At 37.1% G+C, this 14275-nt stretch overlaps 1 protein-coding gene across 2 annotated transcripts; it reads left to right on the forward strand.

Annotated features, from left to right (window-relative positions):
• The first annotated feature begins 315 nt into the window (after positions 1-315).
• On the forward strand, positions 316-13803 carry LOC111404022 (3-oxoacyl-[acyl-carrier-protein] synthase II, chloroplastic-like). 2 transcript variants are annotated; one of them, XM_023032733.1, is made up of 13 exons: positions 316-886; positions 3275-3486; positions 3568-3771; positions 4420-4530; positions 4621-4716; positions 4860-4905; positions 4983-5062; positions 5518-5586; positions 5701-5785; positions 11690-11844; positions 11943-12023; positions 12799-12858; positions 13255-13803. In XM_023032733.1, exons 1-13 carry the CDS (start codon positions 535-537, stop codon positions 13369-13371), a joined length of 1668 nt encoding a protein of 555 aa, XP_022888501.1. In that variant the 5' UTR covers positions 316-534; the 3' UTR covers positions 13372-13803. The 2 variants fall into 2 exon arrangements, with proteins under 2 accessions (XP_022888501.1, XP_022888503.1); XM_023032735.1 differs by having other exon boundaries at positions 317-886; positions 3281-3486.
• The last annotated feature ends 472 nt before the right edge of the window (positions 13804-14275 follow it).

Here is a 14275-nt window from a genome sequence, read left to right on the forward strand (position 1 = left end):
TTCATAGAATTTTCTCTACTTTGGTTCGAGCGATATCATTATAGAACCTACTTCAATCGAAGAAGTACCCGATCTCACAATTAAGATTTGAAAATTGGAAATAAGGTCAAGGACCTCTTTGCAATTTTCTGTCTGTGTAAAAAAAAAAAAATTACATTATGGACAAATATGTATGGTGATAGATGCTTTGCGTCAGATTGAATGTAAATAAATATAAGCCTCAAATGAGGAAGATGACTCGATTCAGATTTTCGTGTAAAAATAAAAAATAAAAAAAATAAAAAAAAGGAAAAAAACGTGACCTCTCAAATGTGTGCAAAATCCAAAAAGATGGCATTGACTTTTGCTCTCTCTTGTCTGACTATTACTCTTTTTGTAACTTCAGAATTCACAGATTCGTTTTAATCCATCAAGATGGTTCTTTCCTCTCGCTAACTTCACCGTCCTCGTTTCGAATCCTACCCATAAACACACTGATACACAGACATATATTCATACATAAAGAATACTAATTTTGTGGCGTTGAGGATTGAGATGGGGGCGTCATCAGTGGTGTGCTCGTGGCTAATGGCGGCATGCATGTCAGTCGCTTGTCAAAATGACTCTGCCACGGGCAATCCATTTTTTTCGTCTTCATCGATGTCCTCGAGGTTGGGCAAATGGGCTTCGCGCCGGAGGAAGAGGGATCTGGTTAAATTTGCGTCGGAGTTTTCTGGCATTAGGAATGTCGTGACTTCTTGCTTGGCTTTTGAGCCATGCGACCAGTTCTATAAATCTTCTAGTCGTAACTTTTCCACAGCCGATTTTTTCTTCGGCTTCAGACCGACAAATGTTCCCCTGCATCGTAGACGCAGAAAACTCAATCAACCTGCTGCTGTCCATCCTGGTATTTTTTAATTTAAAGCATAGTTTGAGTTTTTGTTTATCGACTGTTTGGGATTTTGTTTGGGTTTCTAATACGCCGTGGCCACTGTATGGCATCATGCTTTTGTTCTTAACTTAGTTTGAAAATTTGAGTAAGAGTCAGTTGTAGGTTAATTAGTTATATTTATTGTTTAATGTTGCTCATGATGGGTTTGATTATATAGAATATTATACTGTATTCTTGAGTTTTATTTTCTAATCTAATGTGTCCTTAGGTTATATTTTTAGCTCTGGGATTCATACTTTTCTAGACTGGATTTTCAAGAACCAGGGCTCGTTTATTTGTTGTTGGATGGGTAATTAAGCTTGAGTGATGTATGGCGGTTCATTGTGTAGGCATGGAGTCTGAAATGTCATTTTCTTGAAATCTTAGAGAAATTTAATTATCATGAACAGGTTTTTACTCTATAATAGTTTAGTCAATTCTTCGACGAATCTGTTATTTTAGAGAAGAAAAATAGCAGAAAGTTTTTCGGGGTTCTGATTTTGCTTTTCTATAAGAAATGGCTCTTGTACCATCGTCAAACTCAAATGCAACACCACCTTCATCAAAACTAAACACCAATTGCCAATCAAACTTCTGGATTGGAGAGTAATTCTGGTAAATTAGTCTCTTGATCTTCGTACAAGTTGTTTTCCCTCTTTATTTGATAAGCCCTGGATTTGAGCATGTGATTGCAGATTCACGTCTTAGAAATTAATTTGCAGTTACCTGTATTGTCTTATGTTTTCCAGGGTGGGTGAGGGAGGGATCCTTTTAGGTTTGTCCACCTCCATGGTAGTTGTTGTCCACTGTCTTGCTTTTGCTTTTCCTAACAATCTCTATTTCTTACAAAGTGACACCATTGGATCTATGCAGAGCCGGCCCTGAAATTTTGGATGCCCTTTGCGAGATTTTAAAATGGTCCCCTTCAAGTAACTAAAACATATACATACATCAACAAGAAAAACATAAATAAAGCTTAAAAGCATCTCTCGAACTTCATCAAAATTCATATGTCATCAACAAAGAACCATCCAAGCCACTAGCCTTTTCATGCAATTCCATATAAGCAAACATTGAAAAAATACATATATCAAGTGTAAAGCTTGAAATGCAGCAAATCATGTAAAAATATTTCTTCTCGCGTTTTTAGAAACAAACTCACTAATTAAACTTTTGTAATCAATATTTTCTAGAAAGTCTTGCTCAATATATATCAAAACGAATTCATTCAATCGTTCTTGTAACATGATTGATCGCAAATAAAATTTTAAGAACTTCAATTTTGAAAAACTTCTTTTAACAAATGCAACAGTAATAGAAATTGTCAATAATATCCTATAAGCAATACATGTATTCGAAAAGCAATCCAATCTTTTTAAATAAGTCAATATATCAAAAGCCATCTTTATTTCTTTTGGTAAAAGATTTCGCAAAACTTTTAACTCTTGAAATAAATCTTCGCCATCAAGATTGCAAAAATTTACATATCTTAAAACAATATCAAGATGATCACAACATGCTTTCAAATTAGCATCATCCAATGAGTTTAACTTGTTAGAAGAAAATAGAAATCCAAATTTTTTTGCATATGAATTGAATTGATCAAACCTTCGTTCAAGTGATCCAATTGCTTGATCTACTATATAAAGAAATAATTGGTTCTGAAAGAATCTTCATGTGATTGTGCATCATCTACAGAAGCATTTTCATCTACTATATAAAAGAAATAATTGGTTTCTCTTTTCTCTGCCTCAATTATCTTTGAGGCAATTGAAAAAGATGATTTGTTTCTTTAATTCTTTTCTCCAAAAAGACGATTGGAAAAGTCGGTTGCTCAATTTTTCTTTTTTCTCTTAGTTCTTTGGCTAGCCTGATATCTTTTTGACTTACCCTTTTCCCTCACATTATTTAAGGTAGGAATATTATTTAAGAATATTATATTCAAGGAAATTATAATTAGTTAGTCACGTTATTCTTAATTTTAATATTTTATGCATAATAATAAAAATTTTATATTTTAAATATTTAATTATAAATAAATATACAACTATAAAAAAATAATAATTTGGTGCCCCTACGATTTTGAGGCCTTGTGCGGTCGCTCAACTTGCGTACCCTTAGGGCTGCCTCTGGATCTATGGGTGGTTCACCATGTTGTGACTTACTGAGCCAGTGTCAATTTTAATTTAAGAGAATTGATTGGTCACATGGATACCTTACCTTCAGGGCCTTGAATTTCATAAATTGTAACTGATATGTTAAACTGAAATTCATCCATTTTTATGAATTTTGACTACCTAATAGTCTGGATTCTTGTTATTGGGTTATTCAGTTGTATTTTGAACTCACTGGCTCTCACATAAGTTATAGGAGAAGCAGTGGCCATACCTGTGCAACCATCCATGAAAGTAGCACCCGAGAAGAAACCTCCAACCAATCAAAGGCGAGTGGTTGTAACAGGTATGGGCTTGGAGACACCACTTGGTCATGATCCCGATGTATTTTACAGCAACCTACTCGAAGGTGTTAGTGGCATTAGTGAGATAGAGGCCTTCGATTGTTCCCAGTTTCCAACAGTATGTCATCCTGTGATATCCCTTTAGTTTTTTTAGAGGAAACTGATTTCGATGTCTACTCTAAGGTTTTTCTTATCACAGAGAATTGCTGGAGAGATCAAGTCCTTCTCAACAGATGGTTGGGTTGCACCCAAATTTTCTAAAAGAATGGATAAGTTCATGCTTTACATGCTCACAGCAGGCAAGAAGGCTTTGGCCGATGGAGGAATTACAGAGGATGTGATGAATGGATTAAATAAATCTAGATGCGGAGTTTTGATCGGCTCAGCTATGGGTGGGATGAAGGTAAGTTTGATTCTTTTAGAGAATGTGATGCCTAACACAAAACAAAAAATAAAAAGGAAAATATTGATACACAAATAATAAATTGGATTAAATGCGGATTGTGATTACTTGGCACATTAAAAAGAAAAATGGAAGAAATATTGTAATCAAATGGATATTTATCTAAATAAAGGTTCCACTGTTCATATAACTTCAAAGTTGCACTGTTGGAGCTGGAAATGTAATAATTTGTAATACCTGATGCTATTTGGTTCTGATGTTGTGTGTATGGTAATATAGGTGTAGAAGCTGCATAGGCATCTCTTTCTTTTGAATTATACGTTTGAACCTTTGCCAATTGGTCATATCTTGGAATTGATAATAAAATTATTGTTTTTTCATCATGCACACAGTCAAATCTCCTTACAGCTTTTTGGAAGTGTGTTAGCAGGTTTTAGTGTCCTCATCCAAGAGCCTACGTACTTGGAATTTGGGAGAGGGGGGTTTCACATAATCCTTTTAAATCAAAATTAATCGTGCAATTATACTATAAAAGAACTTATTATTTATAGTACGCCTTTCTAATGATTTTGTGGAGAGATTCTTTTAATTGTCTCAATAACTTGTTTTCTTTTTAACCGCTTCTGAGTTGCTTTGTTATTTGAACAGGTTTTCTATGACGGAATTGAAGCTCTGCGTATCTCATATAGGAAGATGAATCCATTTTGTGTACCTTTTGCAACTACCAATATGGGCTCTGCCATGCTTGCCATAGATCTGGTTAAAGAAGTTCCCTTTTTAACCATTGCAACTTGAGCAATCAATAAACCGTTGACATCCTTCTGAGATTTAATTATTACTATTCTACAGGGATGGATGGGCCCAAATTACTCAATTTCGACTGCTTGTGCAACAAGCAACTTCTGTATACTGAATGCTGCTAACCACATAATTAGAGGTGAAGCTGTAAGTTTCATTCTCTTTCATTGAAGGAGCTCACTGTACCATTTCTAATTTGTTTCATAACTGATGAATCAACTTATAAGTGCCCAAAATTAAACTTCTTACAGTTGACTGTCATGTTTCCTGATACTTTTGGGATTTTCCAGGACATGATGCTTTGTGGTGGCTCAGATGCAGCAATCATACCAATTGGTATATGACTTGTCCTAGATTTATATCATTTCATGGACCAGAAATTTTCATTTTCCAAGTAATAAATTTTGGTTCAGGATTGGGAGGCTTTGTGGCATGCAGAGCACTTTCGCAGAGAAATTGTGATCCTACCAAAGCTTCACGTCCCTGGGATAGTGTAATACTCTCTATCTTGCCTCCTTACAATTTCTCGGATCAGAAAATTCATTCCACCAGTGCTAATTTTAAAATTGATATTTAGTCTGATTTCAAAGAGAGAAATGCTTGTTCTTGCTATATGGTCTTTCACTCAACTGAATGGATCTCGAGCATCCTAAATGTATTGTTTGTATCTTCTTAAATAGGCTTTTGATGAAGGGTTTTTTTTGTGTGCGATTTATGGTTTGGAAGTTCTGATTTCATATTTGTCAACCATTATTTGATTTTCAACTAATAACGGTCTAATTTTCTTATTTTACTAGTAGTCTAATAGTGAAAGAACAATTGTACTGAAAACCCTTAGCTGTAGACTTTTAGAATTACTGACGATGGAAGAGCTAGTTGAAGCCTGGGGATACCTGCTTGGTTTAGAGTAGCAACTTCCCCTATAATTGAGTTATTGAACTTTGACAGAAGCGTGATGGATTTGTTATGGGAGAAGGGGCTGGAGTATTGCTTCTGGAAGAACTTGAACATGCCAAGGTATTCTACAATCCCAATTTGTAAGAATGCTTTTTTCTCTTCAGTTTGGATATGAACTTGTTGTAGGCAAATTTATCCTCCAAATTCTTTTCCATTTAATTTCTGGATAAGCAGAAAAGAGGTGCAGATATATATGCTGAGTTTCTTGGTGGAAGTTTCACTTGTGATGCTTATCACATGACAGAGCCTCATCCAGAAGGTAATATCCCTATTTTCTTATTGCCCAATAATTCATTTGCAAAGTTCAGATAAATTGATATTCTTAGTTTGCAAATATGACAACCTAATATTTATTTTAAAGATAAGGATATTAGGATTGAATTCTCAAGTCCACATTGAACTTTCTATCGTGTGTATAATGTAAGTATTTCTGATTGTCAATATCTTGTTGGAGTGCACTGGCTAGCAGTAATGATATTCACTATTCAAATATGAGAGTGGTCTTTCCCTAGTTATGCATACTGTCCACTCTTCCTCTGTGACTAAACTAATGATCACTTAAACATAGTGATATTTTGTCATTGTCATGACTGGCAACAACTAATTGAACTCTACAAAACCTTATGCCCCTCATTGTCTAAAAGTATTAAGAATTGGAAGGCATTCCTGATGTAGAATCAATATACTAATCAAGAAATAACAAAGTTAGAAGGACAGGAAGAAATAGGCAGCAAGAAAGGGGAAGAAACAGAGAGAATGGAGGGAGAAGACCGGAGGAGAAGAGAACAAGAGGGGAAGGCGGAGAAAGCAATGCTAATTTTCATTCAATTCTTCATCTTCATTAACTGAGTTCTTCAATTACTCCGAAGGCACACTTAATCGGGTTTATCTTCAGCTTGTATTCTTTGCATCTCTGTAGGACTCGACGAAGCACTACAACCATAGAAATAACAAAATAATAAACCTAATTTGAGGGCTTGGGCCAAACCCATATACAAGCCCAATAAAACATAAATAAATGGAAGATAAAATGGCCCACACAAAGGGCTTGATGAAGGATGATGTCCGTATCAACTCTCCCGGGGTGGGACTTGACCCTGTCGAGTAGGTAAATCATAAAAAGCTGCAGTCAAGCTGATACTCAAAATGCAAGTCATGCCATAGGGAACGATCTTTCTGATGAACCAAGTATCGAAATTCAACAGTTGATAATAGTGAAAGCTACAACTTATCCTCAAAGCTATGATCTATCCTAGGAGGACGATCTCTCTTTTTAATCAAATACTGATATTGATCTCCAAATAGTAAATGCTCATGCAACTAATTTCCAAAATCTTCACGTGATTGTGTATGATGAGGAGTAATTAAAGTTAGCACCGAAGGCTAGCTTGTAGAGACAAAATATTGAAACATTGAAGGCTCGAATGGGCCCGCTTAGGAAACAAATATTATGAGATCCAAAAGAGTCAAACAGTGCCTTAATCATGAATCTCAAGATAGATACGACAATGGTGGCAAAGTGACAACTGAATCGTCCAAGCGGCACACAATTCCAAGCCCATAATATTAACTAAAGCACAGCCCAATCTAAAAAAACCATGTGCTGACTGTTCTCTCTAGCCCAATCTGCGTGATGGCAAATTGGGGATCGAGTGGAGGTGAGGTGTCGATGGCTGAGGTGATTATGGATGGCGTCACTGTAAGGATGAGTGGTTGTAGGTAGTGACTGCAGTGATTATGGGCTTCGACGTTGTGAAGGTGATTGGCGGTTGGTGTGGCTGCGGTGGTGGTTACAATTGGAGACGATGATCGTGAGGTAGATGTTTCGGGGCATTGCGAGTTGCTCAAAATTGGAGGCGACGGAACTTGAGGTGGTAGGGTGGGTGTTTTCGTTTTTGGAATAGAGTGGGGTGCGATTTGTGGTTGGATTGAGCAATGGCGGTGGCGTTTGATGTAGAACGGGTTGATGAAGGCGACAAATTGGATTGTGATTGTGAACACTGCTGGTGGGCGTGACTGGCGGGAATTGGCGTTCTCGAACTTATAGTCGCGATTTTTATTTATTTAGTTTTATTTTTATTTTTTTGGATGAAAAGAAAAGTTACTGATTATAGTGAAGTTTTCGCCAGTTACTATCTTGGAGTTTGAGACATCATGGTTAATGGAAGTTATGTGGCTTGGGTTGATTGCGGTAAGTTCAGGGTGGTGGGATTATGTGGGATGCCATTAAGTAAAGGTTGTCGGCGGTGGCAGAACCAGGCAGAAGTGATTACGGTTTCTGGTGGGAATGTTGTTGTAATTTAGGCCGAGTAATGGGTTAGATTGAGTGAGTTAAGTGATGATTAACTGGGGTAATGGGCCTGGTGATTTTGGGGATTAAGTTGGGCTACAGGCATGATAAATAGCATGGGCTCAGTGATTGGGTTAATGGTTGGTTATTGGGACGTGAGGAAGTTGGTTAGAGGATTGGCTGTGTTGTTGGTTTTGTGTATATGGATTTTACATTTATAATTGGAGAGTGGGCTGAAGGTTCATGGGTTTAGCTGTTAGGGATGATTGCATGTTAATGGGCATTGGCAGTTGTAGAAGGCGGTTGGGTGGTGGTGTTACAGCAGCAGTAATGGATTTTGGGACTGTTTTCAGATTATGGTGGCAACGGTCAACCATACGCAGCACAAGTTTTTTTGATGAAGGGAGGCAGTGTTTTGAGAAAGTGAGCCAACAGGTAAAATTGTGAGATGGTGTAGATTTAGCAGGTGACTGGCTTGAGTCTAAAATCTTTGACTGAAACAAAAAAGCCAGATCCTCTTTTCAACACTGCCTTCAGATTAAGAATTTCCTGGAAGTGTATGGTCTCCATGATGGTCTAGAACTCAAAATTAATTAGCAATCTGATGAAGGGAAACCATGTTTGGCTCTGATACCAAGTTGATGTAGAATCAATATACTAATCAAGAAATAACAAAGTTAGAAGGACAGGAAGAAATAAGCAGCAAGAAAGGGGAAGAAGCAGAGAGAATGGAGGGAGAAGACCAGAGGAGAAGAGAAACAAGAGGGGAAGGCACGAGAAAGCAATGCTAATTTTCATTCAATTCTTCATCTTCATCAACTGAGTTCTTCAATTCATTACAACCATATAAATAACAAACTAATAAACCTAATTTGAGGACTTGGGCCAAACCCATATACAAACCCAATAAAACATAAAAAATGGAAGATAAAATGGCCCAAATAAAGGGCCTGATGAAGGATGATGTCCGCATCAACTCCTTAGGAGTTTCTCTTGGTATGTCAAAGATTTTTGACCGTTTGACATGGTAGAATCGGTTGATTTATGAGTGTAGAGTCTGGATTATTGCTGGGATTTCCTTTACAGGGTTTTTGCTGAAGAACAAGGTATAAAACTGCGAAAATGGCTTTTTCCAAAAAATTTTGAGTCGGTTAACATAATTTCTCCAGCCACACACACTAAATACCTTTTTTTCTCTGCACAATCTTCTTGTGTTGAGTTGTATCAATGCCAGTGGAGTGATATATTATTTCATTTTCTAGTAAAAAACTCTTTAAGAAAAGAATTATGATAACCTCATTTCATTTTCAAGAGTTTGACATTGATTTTTCACCATATAGTGAAAATCTTGGATTACAGTATTTTGCTATTCAAATATCAANACAATTCCAAGCCCATAATATTAACTAAAGCACAGCCCAATCTAAAAAAACCATGTGCTGACTGTTCTCTCTAGCCCAATCTGTGTGATGGCAAATTGGGGATCGAGTGGAGGTGAGGTGTCGATGGCTGAGGTGATTGTGGATGGCGTCACTGTAAGGATGAGTGGTTGTAGGTAGTGACTGCAGTGATTATGGGCTTTGACGTTGTGAAGGTGATTGGCGGTTGGTGTGGCTGCGGTGGTGGTTACAATTGGAGACGATGATCGTGAGGTAGATGTTTCGGGGCATTGTGAGTTGCTCAAAATTGGAGGCGACGGAACTTGAGGTGGTAGGGTGGGTGTTTTCGTTTTTGGAATAGAGTGGGGTGCGATTTGTGGTTGGATTGAGCAATGGCGGTGGCGTTTGATGTAGAACGGGTTGATGAAGGCGACAAATTGGATTGTGATTGTGAACACTGCTGGTGGGCGTGACTGGCGGGAATTGGCGTTCTCGAACTTATAGTTGCGATTTTTATTTATTTAGTTTTATTTTTATTTTTTTGGATGAAAAGAAAAGTTACTGATTATAGTGAAGTTTTCGCCAGTTACTATCTTGGAGTTTGAGACATCATGGTTAATGAAAGTTATGTGGCTTGGGTTGATTGCGGTAAGTTCAGGGTGGTGGGATTATGTGGGATGCCATTAAGTAAAGGTTGTCGGCAGTGGCGGAACCAGGCAGAAGTGATTACGGTTTCTGGTGGGAATGTTGTTGTAATTTGGGCTGAGTAATGGGCTAGATTGAGTGAGTTAAGTGATGATTAACTGGGGTAATGGGCCTGGTGATTTTGGGGATTAAGTTGGGCTACAGGCATGATAAATAGCATGGGCTCAGTGATTGGGTTAATGGTTGGTTATTGGGACGTGAGGAAGTTGGTTAGAGGATTGGCTGTGTTGTTGGTTTTGTGTATATGGATTTTACATTTATAATTGGAGAGTGGGCTGAAGGTTCATGGGTTTAGCTGTTAGGGATGATTGCATGTTAATGGGCATTGGCAGTTGTAGAAGGCGGTTGGGTGGTGGTGTTACAGCAGCAGTAATGGATTTTGGGACTGTTTTCAGATTATGGTGGCAACGGTCAACCATACGCAGCACAAGTTTTTTTGATGAAGGGAGGCAGTGTTTTGAGAAAGTGAGCCAACAGGTAAAATTGTGAGATGGTGTAGATTTAGCAGGTGACTGGCTTGAGTCTAAAATCTTTGAGTGAAACAAAAAAGCCAGATCCTCTTTTCAACACTGTCTTCAGATTAAGAATTTCCTGGAAGTGTATGGTCTCCATGATGGTCTAGAACTCAAAATTAATTAGCAATCTGATGAAGGGAAACCATGTTTGGCTCTGATACCAAGTTGATGTAGAATCAATATACTAATCAAGAAATAACAAAGTTAGAAGGACAGGAAGAAATAAGCAGCAAGAAAGGGGAAGAAGCAGAGAGAATGGAGGGAGAAGACCAGAGGAGAAGAGAAACAAGAGGGGAAGGCACGAGAAAGCAATGCTAATTTTCATTCAATTCTTCATCTTCATCAACTGAGTTCTTCAATTCATTACAACCATATAAATAACAAACTAATAAACCTAATTTGAGGACTTGGGCCAAACCCATATACAAACCCAATAAAACATAAATAAATGGAAGATAAAATGGCCCAAACAAAGGGCCTGATGAAGGATGATGTCCGCATCAACTCCTTAGGAGTTTCTCTTGGTATGTCAAAGATTTTTGACCGTTCGACATGGTAGAATCGGTTGATTTATGAGTGTAGAGTCTGGATTATTGCTGGGATTTCCTTTACAGGGTTTTTGCTGAAGAACAAGGTATAAAACTGCGAAAATGGCTTTTTCCAAAAAATTTTGAGTCGGTTAACATAATTTCTCCAGCCACACACACTAAATACCTTTTTTTCTCTGCACAATCTTCTTGTGTTGAGTTGTATCAATGCCAGTGGTGTGATATATTATTTCATTTTCTAGTAAAAAACTCTTTAAGAAAAGAATTATGATAACCTGATTTCATTTTCAAGAGTTTGACATTGATTTTTCACCATATAGTGAAAATCTTGGATTACAGTATTTTGCTATTCAAATATCAAAAGAAACAAATATGTTAGATGGAAAATAAGATTTATGATTTGTTTTTCTCTAACCGCCTATTCTTTTCATGCCCATAAGTGGTGAAGCATATCATTCTTTTTTCAAATATATTGTTGCTGCACTGTAATTATTCTAATAGTGTTGATCTTCTTACTATTCAATTAGTGAAGCATATCATTCTTTTTTCAAATATATTGTTGCTGCACTGTAATTATTCTAATAGTGTTGATCTTCTTACTATTCAATTATTTTGACCAAGTTCAGTCCTCATGCTCTTTATCCACGAACCAAAGAAAATGACAGATGTTGTTTATTGCAATTTACCGAGATGCAATTTTAACTCTCTGAGCACTCATATAAGCAGGAACCGGTCTCATTCTCTGCATAGAGAAGGCTCTAGCTCAATCGGGAGTACCCAAAGAGGATGTAAACTATATAAATGCACATGCGACATCCACCCCAGCCGGTGATATCAAGGAGTATCAAGCTCTTGTCCGTTGTTTTGGGCAGAATCAAGAGGTTTCCAAATAGTGACGAGTTCTTTTCATATCTGCACAGTAGTTATACTTTATTTTCTTAGGTTGATGAAACTTATGAGTTGTTCTATGTGTTTGCAGTTACGAGTGAACTCCACAAAATCTATGATTGGTCACCTGCTTGGAGCAGCTGGTGCTGTGGAGGCTGTTGCAACTGTGCAGGTTCTTGGCATGCTTATTTTGTTTGCAGAAGCCACTAGAAAATAACTGTATATATTTGAATCAGGCATTTGCATAAAAACCTTTTTAAGGCTCTATCTTCATGGTACTAGGTGTATTTGCGTTTTGCATTGCACCCTGACAGTAATCCCCAAAAGTTGTTGATTTATCCATCTCCCCAACTACTCTCTCCTTTATGCTCTTCACTTGTTCGTATAAGAGAGAGTTTCACAGAGACCATAACCATCCACATCAAGGTCAGTCAGGTTATGGTGAAGAATCAGCCACGTATTCGAGGATTTGGTAATTAGCTCCCATCTTCCGTTTCCCGAAACATAGGTTCCTTTTGTGTCTTCTAGGAAGTATAAACATTTTGAATCAGTATACTGTACAAGCTGAAGCCTTATTATTGTTGTTGCCATTCTGCCAGCCTGTTCCTTCAAATGTCCCTGCGAATATAAGTGCTTGTTCTGGTTCTGTTCCTTCAAATGTCCTGTTTATATAAGGTAATGTGGTTCTAGTAAGTGGGAGTCAAATGAATACAGCTATTTTGATTGTACAATTTCTTTATCCATTGAAATTATTATATCAAAATGAGCCAAGGTCATAATTTGCACTGATCCCTATGGGACATTGCATGTGTTTGATTGTTGCAAACTTCTTGTTTATGGTTCTCAATAACTAAGGGCGCACTTATCTTGTATGTGTTGTTAATGAGACCTGTGAAGTAGATTTGGCTTTGTGGATGACTATTTTACTGAACTTTGTCTCTTTGTAGGCGATAAGGACAGGCTGGGTTCATCCAAATATCAATCTTGAGACTCCAGATGATGGTGTGGTATGCTTTTTTGTTTCATTCTTTCAATAATTTAATGTGCAGGGAATATTGTTATTACAGTTTGTTGCAATGTTTTTGCCAGTCATTCACTTGGAAAGAACTAATTTAACATGGCTTAAATGGTAGAACATTCCTATTAGCACATGGAACATTGTATAGATCAGGAGCATTGGTAGAGCTAAAAGGATGCAAACATGAATGAGTCGGACAGTCAAATCATTCTTCATTTTGGATGCATTTTTTACTTCTAATCAGAATGACACAAAATTGCAACTGTACTTGTTGATATGATTCATTTTACAGAGTTACTGGTTCCTTGGTTTGGCTAGTGTAGGTTTATGTTGTAAAATTGAGCCGACCATATAGCATTTACTGATGATTCGCACGTTAATTCAGGACACAAGCGTGCTGGTGGGATCAAAGAAAGAAAGACTGGACGTTAAGGTGGCATTATCTAATTCATTTGGATTTGGTGGCCACAATTCCTCTATCTTATTTGCTCCATATAAGTAGATCTTTATGGCATGCTCCAGTTGCAAATGATGATGCCAAAGGTATGTACTGGTATTCATATTGATTTGCAAGTCTTTAATGGCTATCAAAATAGAGGGAAGAGGCTGTTTATACGATGACTATAACCGAGGCAGTTACTGTTGTGTTCATCATTCTGAGATGGTGTATCTGTAATTTTTGTCGAAGGTAGAGCTGAAAAGTTGTGCATCTGATTAGTTTCTAGGTCAATAGTTTCGGCTTTGTCTCAATCTTGATCCAAAGATCTTAACAGAAACCTTTGTTGTCCATTCTCATGAATTGAGCTCTTGTATCTTTTAAGGGTAGTTTTTTCTTATTTTTGTCGATACTATAGTCATGATGGTCTCTTGCTTTTAAGAAATTTATTTTTGTAGAGGATATTATCTGATGTTCAACTTAAGTTGTGCTTGTACATCAGTACATGTGTACGATTCTTGAGCTTCGAATTTAACTTCAAGAGGACTGATCACGACTGTTAAATAAAATTTTTATTCAGATAGCAATACCCTTTTGCCTTTAGTTTAAGTATAGATCATCGAATCAATTTTTCATAGACTACATTTTTGAGATTTTGGTGGTGTCCAATGGTCGCGGCCTATGCATATGCAATATTTTGTGTGACCATTCCTAAAGAGGTCGGTTTTATTGTTGCTTGATCGCGAAAGACCTACAAATCATTTAGCCAAGAGAAAGGCTAACCTGTTTTATGGATGTTTGTAACCTCGTTAGTTGGTGAAATTTGAAGAAATAGATAAAAATTAGTGGTGGTAGGTGATTATTACTTGTGTATCTCACGAAATGTATATGTAAAAAATGGTTTGAATACGTATAAACATGACAATGCACAGGCTTTGATTGTAAAAGCTAATCGGCTTGCCAATTCTTA

This window comes from Olea europaea, chromosome 11 (assembly GCF_002742605.1).
Source record: "Olea europaea var. sylvestris chromosome 11, O_europaea_v1, whole genome shotgun sequence".
In the NCBI taxonomy this organism is placed as follows: Eukaryota; Viridiplantae; Streptophyta; class Magnoliopsida; order Lamiales; family Oleaceae; genus Olea; species Olea europaea.

Bases quoted from the DNA above. Each gene is read 5' to 3' on its own strand.
- LOC111404022 (XM_023032733.1), top strand. From the start codon at position 535: ATGGGGGCGTCATCAGTGGTGTGCTCGTGGCTAATGGCGGCATGCATG. The intron at 3,487-3,567 runs GTATGTCATCCT...TTCTTATCACAG, and splicing joins ATTGTTCCCAGTTTCCAACA to AGAATTGCTGGAGAGATCAA. The intron at 4,717-4,859 runs GTAAGTTTCATT...GGGATTTTCCAG, and splicing joins ACATAATTAGAGGTGAAGCT to GACATGATGCTTTGTGGTGG.